Here is a 13,061-nt window from a genome sequence, read left to right as displayed (position 1 = left end):
GATTGAAAATGCTGATTCATTCTCTGCCAGCAGGTGGCGCTTTTGAAACGGCAGAAATTTTGCGGTTTCCCCAGTAATGGCAGTACATAAAGCAGAAGCAGCACCATACTTAGAAACATGCAGCGCTCATCTTTATTCAATGAAATTACAGCCTTTTTAAGCCTTGATTTTGCATAAATGAAAACCTTTAAATTTTAGTGTGTAGTTTGTTTTGATGCCCTTATTACAGATTTGTAGAAATCTCTTATATAACAGAACTAAGAATAATACTGGATAATAATTATATTCTTTCAATAATATTAAATTACTATAGTAATAGAACAGCCAACTTGAAAGCAATAAAAAAAATCTATATCTAATATACAATAATACTGAATAATAATTATACTCTAAAAAACAATAAAAATAAATAATAATAATAATAAATGTGAGAGAGTTGCAAAAATAAGCCAGTGTGTATGTGTCTGTACCTGGAGCACGTGGCGGCACAGGCAGTGCAGACCATGCTGCGCTGTGGCAGCGACCTGCAGATATCTGCTGGATGTTTTTGCCTTGTAAAGCACTGATGAAGGTTGGCTCTCTGACATGGTTTGTGTGGCCCAAGCCCAGCTAATAAAAAATACAACAACACAAACTGATAAATGTCCATGCTATTATTTAGATAATACATAAAACCAATGGAAAATAGGAAACATAATTAGCCTATTAACCCCCCTAACAATCACACACCTGTCCCTCTGAGTTGCTCCCCCAGACATAAACATCTCCAGTTGATGAGAGAGCAAGCGTGTGTTCGGCCCCTACAGCCACATCCTCGATAAACACGGCCATTAAAGCAGGGACCTGCTGAGGCCGGTTATGATTTCGTGCTCGACCCTCCGGCAGACCGATTAAGCGATCTGTCACATTAAAGCAAAAACAATTAAACAAAACCACTGGACTTGCTTTAACATTCAGCAAACAGTTTATAGAAGTATCTCCCTGAGACGAGTACATCTGCAGATGGCTTACCCTGCCCAAACGTGTACATGTTTCCATCTTTGGTTAGAGCAACAGAGAACTGGGTACCACATGCCACCTTCTTTATTCCAATTCCACACAAAACATCCACTTTCTATAAAATAACAAACCCACAGACTTAATTTAGTGAAGACAGAGTTTTGTTTATGACATGTAATGTTACCTGCTTGTGATGGTGTTGTCACATTAACGTATCAGTAGTTGTACCTGTGGGGAGGATTTGGCTGTAGCGTTTCCCAGTCCCAGTTTGCCATAGTCTCCATCTCCAAACGCCCAGACGGTCATTCCATCAGCTGATACTGCCAAAGTGTGATTCAGCCCACATGCAACCTACACACAACCATATCACAATAAACATCAGATAAAATTGTGTGTATGTGCAGAGGCTGTTCAAATGTCCACACTGAGAATCTGAGATTTAAAGTCCAATTTAAACATGGAAATATACAACATTTATATGAGCAAAAGGGGATAAAAGAAATGCCTTAATGTAAAGATATTCATTCATTCATTTTTAATACATGTAATATAATAATGTCAAATATATAATATAAAATATAAGGTTACACTTTAAGGTGTCCTTGTTACAGTGCAATTATACATAGGTATTAAGTAACATTAATTAACTAAGTACATGTAAGCAAGTATATGTAACGTGTAACAAGGACACCGTAAAATAAAGTGTTACCAAATATAATAATATACAAAATATATATAATTTCCATAATTATAAGAGGACTTCAAATTAGAGTTTCTTACCTGGCCAACCTGGTGGCCCTCTAGTGCACTGACTCTCTCAGGTAATTTTTTGTTAGAGGTGTTTCCAAGTCCCAGTCTGCCATAATCTCCATTACCAAAGGAGAAGAGCTTTCCGTCTGCAGTCACCACCGCTGAGTGTTTAAATCCACATGACATCTGGGCACAAACATATATTCTGATGAACTTAAACTTCATCATACACACCTTAGAAGAAGAGGAGAACTGGAGAGGCATCTGGGTGCGTTTAGGAGTGAGGGTGAATTTGACAAGTGTTTCTGACCTGCACCACTTCTTCTCCCTGCAGCGCCTCTATCTGCCGCGGCCTGCGCTGTCTGTCACTGTTACCGTGGCCCAGTTTTCCGTAATCTCCATCTCCCCAGCTGAACACCTCACCGCTCTCAGTTAGAGCCATCGAATGGCCATCAGACCCACAGGACGTTACTAGCTGGGTCACCACAAAGCCTTCACAAACACACATCACTCTTGCTGTTAACACATTCAGGGAACAACTACATTGAAAGTCATTCAGAGTTTGTGTGTGATTGCAGCATGCCTTGCAGAGCAGATATAACAGTGAGGATGTGCAGATCATCTGAATTTCCTTGTCCGAGGCGGCCGTAACTGCCCTCTCCACATGCAGACACTGTTCCGTTAGCCTGGATCACAAATGTGCAGTTCTGCCCACAAACAACCTGACAATAAAAAAATTAACTAATTAATAAAACTAATTTCTATTTATTTAATTTCTACGACAGCATGTTATTTAAAAAAAATAAATAAATCAAACCTAAAGCAACTGAAGGTGAACTATCCCTTTAATGAAATTTATGTGTGTGTTTGTGAACACTCATACCTGTTGGGCCTGAGAAAAAGAGGGAGCAAGAGATGGCACCAGAATGTTTCGCCCGGCCTCGGCGAGCTGCCCATGCCTGCCAGCGCCCCATAAAAACACATCACACTTCCCTCCAAGGTGCCAGTCCTTAAAAACGCAAAATGAAAAACCTTTGAATATCCCTTTTGAATTTCACACAATTATATATTATAAAATATTTTCCAATAAATATATTTGTGTGTGTTTTCTAGTGCTTGTATTTGCTCTCACCTCTGGTCTGGAAGTGGCCCATGACATGATCTGCTCATCCATCCCAGACACCCACTTGCTGTTGTCCTGTGTGTGATTTTTAAAAAGGCCATCACCATTAAGAGCAGCACAGTTTTTCACCATCAAATCAGCAGGACATTTGAATGTTCTTTCTCTCACCATAAGCAGTGCCAGTTTATCTTTGGCCACAGGCTCCAGGTCCGGGACGATGAAGGACTCGGGGAAGGTGTGTCTGCGTGCGAGGGCTTCAGCTGTTTTGACGGTGGTGGAGAAGCAGTGAAGCCACGCCCACTCACTGTTGGCCCAGGATCCAGATGAGGGGGTGGAGGAAGAGCCAGGCTCAGGTGGGCAGTGGGCCAGGTGAGGTGGGACAGGAGGGTGACACAGCAGAGCATCCAGCTGCAGACCCACCGCCAGAGACGCCAGACACTGCATGTAAGGACTGTGGACGAGCTGCTCTCCACACACCACATGAGGCTGAAACACACAAACAAAACAGGTATAATCAACAGGATGTCCCTTTTTCTTGCATTTTTACATGCACAGTATTTGCTAAAATGATATAATAATTTAGTAGTTGTATGTACCTTCTCATACGCATACTGCTCCTGAAGCATGATGGGAAGTCTCTCCAAGAAGGCTCTCATGCATGGAGCCATGTTCAGTCCAACAACGCCCTGCTTTTTTAGCGCCGTGCGGCAAGTTGCTAACACGTGATTGTTTGCCATGGACTCTGCTGAGCTATTAACAACCAGCACATCCTGCAGAACAAATAATTTTCTTTATTAAGTAACATCTTTTCTGCATATTGTCAACAGCAATGGGCACCAATCGAAATATATATACTTAAAGAAAATAACTTTAATGTATGTTAATACATCCAGCAAAAAAACAGAATATAGTGTAACTGCTCCTTAAATTTTGTTTTTAATTTAATTTTAAGAAGGAATTTTTTCCTTCTACGGTCTTTCCTTTAATGTTTGGATCTGATGCTAATGTCAGTACTTCATGTTAGGCACAGTCATGTTTTTTTTAAATTAAATTTGACTAATCTATATTATTTATATTTAAAGTCCCCATGAAATCAAAATTAAAGTTTTATGTGGTGTTAGTAATCAGTATGTTAGTCTTAAAGTGGAAATGAAGCAGTCAGTCAAGTTTACATTATTTAGTAAAGTGATTTCCACTTTGATTAAAAAATATATAACAAACATGATTAATGTAACCATTTTAAAGAGAAAAGGTTGTTTTGTTATAGCTTTTAGAGCAAGGGCGCCGCCATCTTGCAGTACCACCGCGTGTGACGTCACGGGGTTGGTTCGCTCCGATGGCCAGTGAAGTAATAGAAGCATTTCTTTACATTTTGAACACACGCTTGTTTTGAAATGGAGGAAGATTACATTGAAAGCACTGTTAAGTCCATAATAAGTGCAATTGCCTATGCATTTGAGCCGATACGGCGATGGGACCGAGCAGTATTAGGGGTTGAAGACTGGCATTATGAAAACAATGTTTGGGATACCACGATCAAAACTTAGCATATAGACAGTTTGATGTTGAATATTCATCCAAATTATGGTGAAAACCAAATTATTTGTGTGTTAAAATAACATTCGTGTGATCAAAATGTAAAGAAATGCTTCTATTACTTCACTGGCCATCGGAGCGAACCAACCCCGTGACGTCACACGCGGTGGTACTGCAAGATGGCGGCGCCCTTGCTCTAAAAGCTATAACAAAACATCCTTTTTTCTTTAAAATGGTTACATTAATCATGTTTGTTATATATTTTTTAATCGAAGTGGAAATCACTTTACTAAATAATGTTAACTTAACTGACTGGCTTCACTTCCACTTTAAGGTTATCTATAAGGCAGTGTGCTCCAGCCTCCAAAACAGTGACAAAATTTGCATTTAGAAGATGTAAGCATTCAAAGCTTTTAGTTCATCACTTCCGCCAAAACGGCTCAACGATTTTTTTGACGTCACATCGTACTTCATCTTCTCATCACATCTTCTGACCAATTAAACGCTCTCTAGAAGCCGAGGCCCTACACTATAAATAGACGCTGAAGCTGCCGCTGAGATCGGTCGCTTGTTCATATTGTAGTATTTCCTGTACAGTGAATGACACGTAGTGTACAATGTAGGCGATAGGGAACGATTCAGATTAGAGTAAATACAGTGTAAATATGCTTTTGATTGGGGCAAATGAGGTCTGGTTTCACGTTGTGTCACGCGAACCGTGGCAGTGCGCACTGTCTGATCTGGACTTTGGCTCCCGTCCAGAGACACGATCGCACGGAGGTGATCATTCGCAAGTCGAAATTACGTCACCACATAGAATAATGCTGCGGATTTTTTTGAGTTCACATCGTACTTCATCTTCTCATCACATCTTCTGACCAATTAAACGCTCTCTAGAAGCCGAGGCCCTACACTATAAATAGACGCTGAAGCTGCCGCTGAGATCGGTCGCTTGTTCATATTGTAGTATTTCCTGTACAGTGAATGACACGTAGTGTACAATGTAGGCGATAGGGAACGATTCAGATTAGAGTAAATACAGTGTAAATATGCTTTTGATTGGGGCAAATGAGGTCTGGTTTCACGTTGTGTCACGCGAACCGTGGCAGTGCGCACTGTCTGATCTGGACTTTGGCTCCCGTCCAGAGACACGATCGCACGGAGGTGATCATTCGCAAATCGAAATTACGTCACCACATAGAATAATGCTGCGTGTTTCAAAGCACTTCAGGGGCTCCCGTCCAGAGACACGATCGCACGGAGGTGATCATTCGCAAGTCGAAATTACGTCACCACATAGAATAATGCTGCGTGTTTCAAAGCACTTCAGGGGACCTTTAATTATGATATACAAGTGTTTTGCAACCATAAGTGCTTTGTTTATTAAAAACAGGTTGAATAAAAACGGAGTTAAAAAAACCCCATCTTTTCTAGATATTAAGAAACAAAAAACTCATCAAAATGAATGAAAATCAACTAGAATTTAAACATTCGGGATTATTTTACCTTTGAGCGATTGGAGCAAACAGCTACACCTACGTCAGGGATCCAAACTGTGCTGTGAATCGCTCCGGATCCAGCAACTACCGTCTGCAGCACTGATCCATCCTACACGTATAAACATACAGACAAGCGTATCATCATGAAAACACTATAGTGAATCCTTTGAAGTTTGTTTGTTAGGATTGTAAGTTAGCCTGTATGCACTTATGAAGTGTGCGTCCATGGTAGACACTGACCCGCAATGACCAGATGTTCAAAAGTCCGCCAACCCCTCCAGACACAAGAGCAAGCCCATCTGGACTGAACGCTACTGTCCGCACAGGAGTCAAATGACCCTGCAGCTGGAACACACACACTGCTCCTTCACACCGCTGGGGCTCCAGCTGGACAGAGATAACACACATAAACACAAATACTAACTGATACGGAAGCACAGATAGCAAAGCATTCAAAGATTTTAATTGCTCATAAGTAAGGACACATTACCATCAGTTTGGATTTGGATTCTGATTCCCACCAGGCATCAGGGCAGGCAGAGCTGGACTGTGAGTATGATGAGGGGTCCTGCGGTACAGTCCACACAGATACCAGACCGCTCTGACAACATCTGTGAGACAAAGATTTTTAGTGCACATCCCTCAATGGTTTTTATGATCATATCAATTTAGGTTAAGGACATACTTCACAGTGCAGAGTTTTTCATGAAAAAAGTTTATTATTTATAAATAATTAATTGCTATTATTCTGAGAAAATATATTGTTTATATACCAGCAGACAGTAATATATATTGCAGAATGTAAATTTACTAACATTATTTGAACTACTGTTCAAATGTTTGGGGTCAGTAAGATTTTTTTTTTTTTAAGAAATGAAAACTTTTATTCAGCAAAGATACATTGAACTGAAATGATTTACATTGTTACAAAACATACCTATTTCAAATAAATATTATTCTTTTGAACTTATTATACATTAAATAATCCAGAAACTAAGTAGCAGGGTTTCCAAATATTAAGCAGCACAACTGTTTTTTTTTTAACAATGACAGTAAGAAAATGTTTGTTGAGCACCAAATCAACATATTAGAGCAGGGGTTTTCAACCTTTTAGGACATGCGCCCCCCCAAATTGGTCTAATTTCAATCGCGCCCCCCCAACATCCAACATCCAAATCCGTGGTTGGATTTCCGACACGGCTAATCGTAAATCATCTTACGCTGTCAATAAACTTGACCAGGGTTGCCAGGTTTTCACAACAAAACCCGCCTAATTGCTACTCAAAACTACAAAACGAGGCAAGCGGGAAAACCGCGGTCTTGGCAACACTGAGAGTGACTGATACTCGAGCCAACTCTGCTCTAACTGTCGACTAGCAGTGGGAGTCAGATTGCCCCCTAGTTGACGGCTAAAGATTTGTTAACTCATATTCATAAATTCTCAAGGGAACGTCTCTGAATTAACTGATGCTGGCGCCCCCCTTAGAGTGATGTGGCACTGAAGACTGGAATAACGGCCGCTGATAATTCAGCTTTGCCATGACAGGAATAAATTGCATTTTAAAATATATTAAAATAGAAAACGGTTATTTTAAATGATAATAAAATTTCACTACATTATTGTTTTTACAGTATCTCTGATCAAATAAATGCAGCCTTGGTAAGCATAAGAAACTTCTTTCAAAAAGGTGACCCCAGAATTTGGATGCTAGTGTATTTCTGCTGGTTTATCATTTTCCCTAGTTAAATAAAGCACAACTGGAATCAGTTCTCTCATGCATTAGAGTACTCTCAGTCTGGACATACGTGGCAAACATGTTGAGAGGTTTAGGTCCCTGACCGGCCAGGCTGCACCAGACAACAGCATTAACAACAGCAGGATGGGTGATGCTTTGCAGACATGTCCAGCTTTGACCCAAACCTGTCCCCGACCCCGCCCATAAACGCACAATCTCCTCTTTAGCACAGCTTAGCAACACTTGCCCACCAGGAGCCCAGCGCAATGAACTGATGCTTTCCTATAGTCACAACACACAAATAGAGAACAAAGATTTGACTGTCAGTGAACCGATGAAGGCATGTTAAATTACTTCTTAACACATTAAATATTACATACAAGAATGCGTGAAAGTACAGCATCTGTATGCTTATGTATGTGTGTGTCAGTTTATGATGAATCATGATGACTCTAACCTTGTGGGCATCAATAACCACCACAGATCCATTCTCTGAAGGCTCCTTAGAGCCAATCAGAAGCCTCCCATCAGCATATCCAACTGCAAAGGGACGATCCTCACTGTACCATGCGATCTGCATCACAGCCACTGCAGAGAAGAGCAACAAACATGGATACACACACATGGAAAAGTTTCCAAAAGTAATCTTGTTTACAGTTTCATAAAAACTGTCAGTACCGTCTTTCCTGAAGCAGTGTTGGAGTTCAGTTCTCTGCATATCAGAATCATCAAGGACCTCGAGAAGTCCCAGTGTCCCATCCATGCGACCCACCAACAGGAGTTCTCGAGGCTCCCCGCCCCACAGTGACCCTGCCTCCTCTTCTGACCAAGCTAAAGATGACACCCAATGAGGCTGCAGGTCCAGTAAGGCCTTCCCACCTTGTGTGCAAAAACGCAACATGCACCAATATTAAAACTCAATATTTATAAGCCAATAATTATTTTCATGTCATGACCGAAAAAAGACTGGCATTAAAATGTGTATAATTTATTTCATTGTCTAAATAAATTAAAAACACTGAGAACTACTATCAGTTGTTTCAACTGCTACAAATGAATTTAGGAATTACAACATTATAATGCAGCTGGAACACACTTTTTTTTTAGCCGTTTTTAAAGAAGTGTGCATTAGATGAAGCAAAGGTAATCTAAATGTAAAAAAACAAACAAATGAGCAGCACAATTAAATATCCAATATCAACCAATACTGATAAATAAATAATAATAATAAAAACTCTTCTAATCTAATCTTGGCTGACATCAACACACATTACTGTTCAAAAGTAGTGCAAGTTTTTTTTTTTTTTTTAAAGAAACTAATATTTTTATTAGACAATAGTGGCATTTTTTAGCTCAATTTACTTCTCATTTCTCATTTGATAGTGTCAGTGCCATCAAATCGATATTTGATCGATATACTTTCAATATGTCTGAACGTGTTCTTTCAAACTTTCCATTCATCAAAGAATCTTGAAACATTCATAATAATGTTTCTTGAGCACCGATTCAACATATTAGAAGGATTTCTGAAGGATTGTGTGACAATTAAGACTAATGTAATGTAGAGTAATGTCTGCCAAACTTTTGAACGGTAGTGTATATCGTGATGGTGAGCGACTCACCATTGACTTGCCAAATGTTCACTATTTTGTCCATGGCAGCAGCCAAGTACTTCCCACTGACACTCCAAGCCACTGGAGCCAAGTCTGGATCGCCTGGAGACCCCAGATTACCCATGCACTCGTCCGAAGTGTCATCTCTGAAAACAAACATCATCATAAACATCACATTTCAGTGGGTGAAGAAAAAAGCCTAATTAGGAGAAAGAGAGGAACTCACCCTTTATTAAAGACACATGTCTTTTCCGAGAACCACTTTGTTTTAAAGGTAATGTCCTTTGTACTATGTTGATATTGCATAACATTAATGTTGATGTTAAGTTTTATTATTGTAACATGTTAAACTGTGGGAGGGGGAGAAAAAAAAAAAAAAAAAAAAAGATGTAGCGCTTTTTGTAGTCTCTCTATTTACAAGCTTTTCATCTGGATACCTGAGTGCACAGCTGGACCAGGAGTTTGGCAGCGCTGGGGCTGTTCGATGCCAGACAGCCAACTGCGGTACTGAGGTACGCCAAACAAGAAATAGGTTTGGTTGGCTTGCTAGCCCCTCGCGGGCGCTCAGTGGATCCAGGGCCTAATGTAAGGCCTGTGGAAAGTCCAGCTCTACCTGCTGCAGCCAAACACATCAGACGCACCAGAGTCCTAATGTCTGTCAAGCCCAGAGACTCCAATCCTGCTGCTAGACTGCAACTAGAGCCACTGAAGAGCAGAAATATGAGTTAGCAAAAACACGTATGATAATTGTATAAAATATTAATTGAAATAAAACTTAAAAAAGCCTAAAAATATGGCTTAGTAAAAAGCGCTACTAAATATATTACAGTGCTAAATTTACACTTTTTATTTGGTAATGCTACTCAATAAGGATATTATAATAATTATTATTAAAATCGCATACATAAATAGCCACATCACTAAACACACTGACCTAACAGACAGGAGGGACAGCGCTCTCATGACCATTGTTCTGGCTAACAGGACTTGTGCAGCTGCAGTGACTCTTTTCAGAGCCACCAGGCAATCAGCAGACGTCTGCAGACCTGCCGCCTGCTCCCCCAAAGATAAGCGACCTGATGAGCTCTTATCCACTGAGCTCTGGCAACCTATAGACGGAGTTACATGGAGATACACATTCATATACAAATCTTAAACAACAATATCTGTAAAATTACAAGCATTTAAAGCCATGATGCATTCTCTGAACCACTACAGTGGCAGGGTCACACAATCACATTGGTGTTGTTATTGTACCTATCTGCAAGAGTGTCTCCTCCATACTGTTGGTGGCAGTGACCATGGCAACAGAGGCTCCAAGAGGGTCGGTGTCTGGAAAATGGACAGCCTCGGGGACGGGTCTGCGTTCACTGAGACCCATCGGAGCAGAGAGCAACTCAAACTCCTCCTCACCCGTCAGGCGCTCTGCATCATCTACATCTAACATGTCCCAGTCTTCTGCAGGGCAAACCGTGTGTTCAGACACATTGACCAAAACACAGTCTGCAGTGGTTGTTAATAATCCTAGCTTTACATGCCTTTTTGGTGTTTTTATTACTTGCTGCATTATGTTTTTGGTTAATATGTATGTTTTGTATGTGGACACTTTTAATACCTTCATACACGCTGTCTTGCTTTCCCAACAGGTCTGGTGCTTGACCTTTATACCTGAAAAACAGAGATCAGTGGAAAAACGTCAGATTCATGTGAATTCGTCTATGTCAACACATACATGCAACCTCTCATTCTCACTAGGGTTGTGCCGATAGACGATAGTATTGTGTATAGACAACAGTCTGAGATATCGCCTTTGACGATAGCAAGACGATTATTATTATTATTAATAGTATTACTAGCCTGATAATAAAAATAATATTAAATCAATATTGGGGCTTATTTGTTCCATCATATTTCTTTTTACGTGTTTTACAGTGTTAACCAATCACACACGATTCCGTTGAGTTTATGAATGCATTGGCCAATCAGAGGCATTCAGATGAGTCATCGCTGAAACAGCGGAGTTTTGTTGTTGAGTGCGCACGCTTGCTGACTGAATTCTGCTCTCTCGCATATTCCCTCATCATAAACAACAAAGTGCAGATGTACGTGTGATGCAAGTATAAGAGATTTATTCATATATTCAGTGATGATGTTCTTTGATAATGTACATGTTCTTTGCTCGTTTTCTGTAGATGCTGTTTGAATAACTGAGGAAATGTAAGCATTATAATTAGTAATGTATAATGCTTCTATTAAATTATCATGTTAAATACAAATTCAGTCATATTAAAACTAATTTGTGACATGACATCCATATGCTACTTGACTAAAAAGATATAATGTGTAGTTAATAGATTACACTAACATTAGGCTGCTTTTAGCCATAGTTGGTTCACTCTCCGGCTAATAACTAAATTAAATTAGCACGATAGTATCGTGTGTCGGCGATCTATCAGGCTGACGATAGGGCGATATGACTATGGAGCATATCGCCCGACACTAATTCTCACCTCTCAGGCAGTGGTCCTTTGATCTTGCTCTTCATGTTAAGGTATTTCTCTCTGCAGCTGCCACAGAGCAAATAATAGGGATTTCCACTTCCACACTCCCCTCCAAACCAGCCGTCAACATACGAGCCATTGCTGCGGTAACCCTGGCGATTGGCACTGCGACCACAGCCCGGGTGACTCTTCTTCATGTGCTGGTTGAAGCTGGACACGCTGACCCCACACAGCTCACACACCACCACCTCATCACGGTCCTCCGTCTCACACACATGCTAACACACAAGCAAATGAGACAAAACCAGACAACTGCGGTCAGTTTGGAGAGTATGTCGTACATGTATGAAGATTTGAAAGCCAGTGGAACATGGATCAGGGCTGAAGCATCCCAGTATGCATCTGCTGCTTCCATACTGTGCTGGCAAAACATGCACCGGTGTTAGTGAGAGTGAGAGAGCCAATATGTGTCCAATATGAGGATGTGAGTGAGCAAACTTTAGGTAAGAACAATATGTGTGTCACTGAACAAATGTGTAGGTGTGTGTTTGTGTGTACAGCCTTGCAGGGGTTAAAGGTGAGTAGTAAAGCAGCGGCAGCCCCAGGCTGCTGTCACACACACCCATGTTGGCCAGTCCAGTACCTCCGGGATCCACATTCCCAGAATGTCGGAATCTGATGCAAGCTCCTGGGTGAACATGGCCTCCATGGCTTCCTGATCCAATTCGAGCTCCAACTCTTCATCCAGATTGAAGTCATACAGCGCCCCGAGCGGCCCAGGCTCCTGCTGCAGTCCAGAACCTTCTCGACGTGCTTGAGTTCGATGTGCCTGCACTGAGCGGTACAGTCCAGCTACACAAAAAAACACAACGTTACTGTGGAGTATTTACTGTTTTGATGATTCTTAAAATTGAATGTCGTAAAACTTTTTTTCCTCATTATAAAAAAAATATATAAATAACAAAATATAAATAACTTACCTCGAGTAAGCAAGGTTTGGGGTTAATCAACCGAAAGTTCAGGGTTTAGCTGATGGTAAGTTAACCTTACTTTACTAACTAACATATCAGTAAGATTTTTTTTATGATTTTGTCAGTAAGATTTTTTTTTAATGATTTTGAAGTCTCACCAAGACTGCATAAAAGAAAAAACTGTAATATTGTGAAACATTATTACAATTTAAAATAAGTGTTTTTTTATTTTAATATATTTTTAAATTAAATTAATTTCTATTGACAACAAAGAATTTCCAGCAGCCATTACTCCAGTCTTTAGTGTCACGTTACCCTTCAGAAATCATTCAA

At 40.3% G+C, this 13,061-nt stretch overlaps 1 protein-coding gene across 1 annotated transcript in view; it reads right to left on the bottom strand.

Annotated features, from left to right (window-relative positions):
• LOC107750609 (probable E3 ubiquitin-protein ligase HERC1) overlaps positions 1 to 13,061 on the bottom strand; it is a 60,424-nt gene that overhangs the window by 11,816 nt on the left and 35,547 nt on the right. Inside the window, exons 44-68 of the mRNA XM_016566099.1 lie at positions 12,380 to 12,609; positions 11,767 to 12,035; positions 10,872 to 10,924; positions 10,514 to 10,714; positions 10,191 to 10,365; positions 9,694 to 9,961; positions 9,483 to 9,502; positions 9,266 to 9,402; positions 8,322 to 8,522; positions 8,101 to 8,231; positions 7,714 to 7,925; positions 6,398 to 6,518; positions 6,148 to 6,294; positions 5,915 to 6,016; positions 3,469 to 3,642; positions 3,041 to 3,358; positions 2,882 to 2,947; positions 2,633 to 2,758; positions 2,333 to 2,471; positions 2,060 to 2,241; positions 1,780 to 1,935; positions 1,228 to 1,350; positions 1,012 to 1,114; positions 730 to 899; positions 471 to 609 (exon numbers count right to left, since the gene is read on the bottom strand). Coding sequence (XP_016421585.1) covers positions 471 to 609; positions 730 to 899; positions 1,012 to 1,114; positions 1,228 to 1,350; positions 1,780 to 1,935; positions 2,060 to 2,241; positions 2,333 to 2,471; positions 2,633 to 2,758; positions 2,882 to 2,947; positions 3,041 to 3,358; positions 3,469 to 3,642; positions 5,915 to 6,016; positions 6,148 to 6,294; positions 6,398 to 6,518; positions 7,714 to 7,925; positions 8,101 to 8,231; positions 8,322 to 8,522; positions 9,266 to 9,402; positions 9,483 to 9,502; positions 9,694 to 9,961; positions 10,191 to 10,365; positions 10,514 to 10,714; positions 10,872 to 10,924; positions 11,767 to 12,035; positions 12,380 to 12,609 — 3,963 coding nt within the window. The remainder of the gene's footprint in view (positions 1 to 470; positions 610 to 729; positions 900 to 1,011; positions 1,115 to 1,227; positions 1,351 to 1,779; positions 1,936 to 2,059; positions 2,242 to 2,332; positions 2,472 to 2,632; positions 2,759 to 2,881; positions 2,948 to 3,040; positions 3,359 to 3,468; positions 3,643 to 5,914; positions 6,017 to 6,147; positions 6,295 to 6,397; positions 6,519 to 7,713; positions 7,926 to 8,100; positions 8,232 to 8,321; positions 8,523 to 9,265; positions 9,403 to 9,482; positions 9,503 to 9,693; positions 9,962 to 10,190; positions 10,366 to 10,513; positions 10,715 to 10,871; positions 10,925 to 11,766; positions 12,036 to 12,379; positions 12,610 to 13,061) is intronic.

Source organism: Sinocyclocheilus rhinocerous, unplaced genomic scaffold (assembly GCF_001515625.1).
Source record: "Sinocyclocheilus rhinocerous isolate Xijiao unplaced genomic scaffold, SAMN03320098_v1.1 scaffold19, whole genome shotgun sequence".
NCBI lineage: Eukaryota > Metazoa > Chordata > Actinopteri > Cypriniformes > Cyprinidae > Sinocyclocheilus > Sinocyclocheilus rhinocerous.
This window is presented reverse-complemented; position numbering and strand designations above follow the sequence as displayed.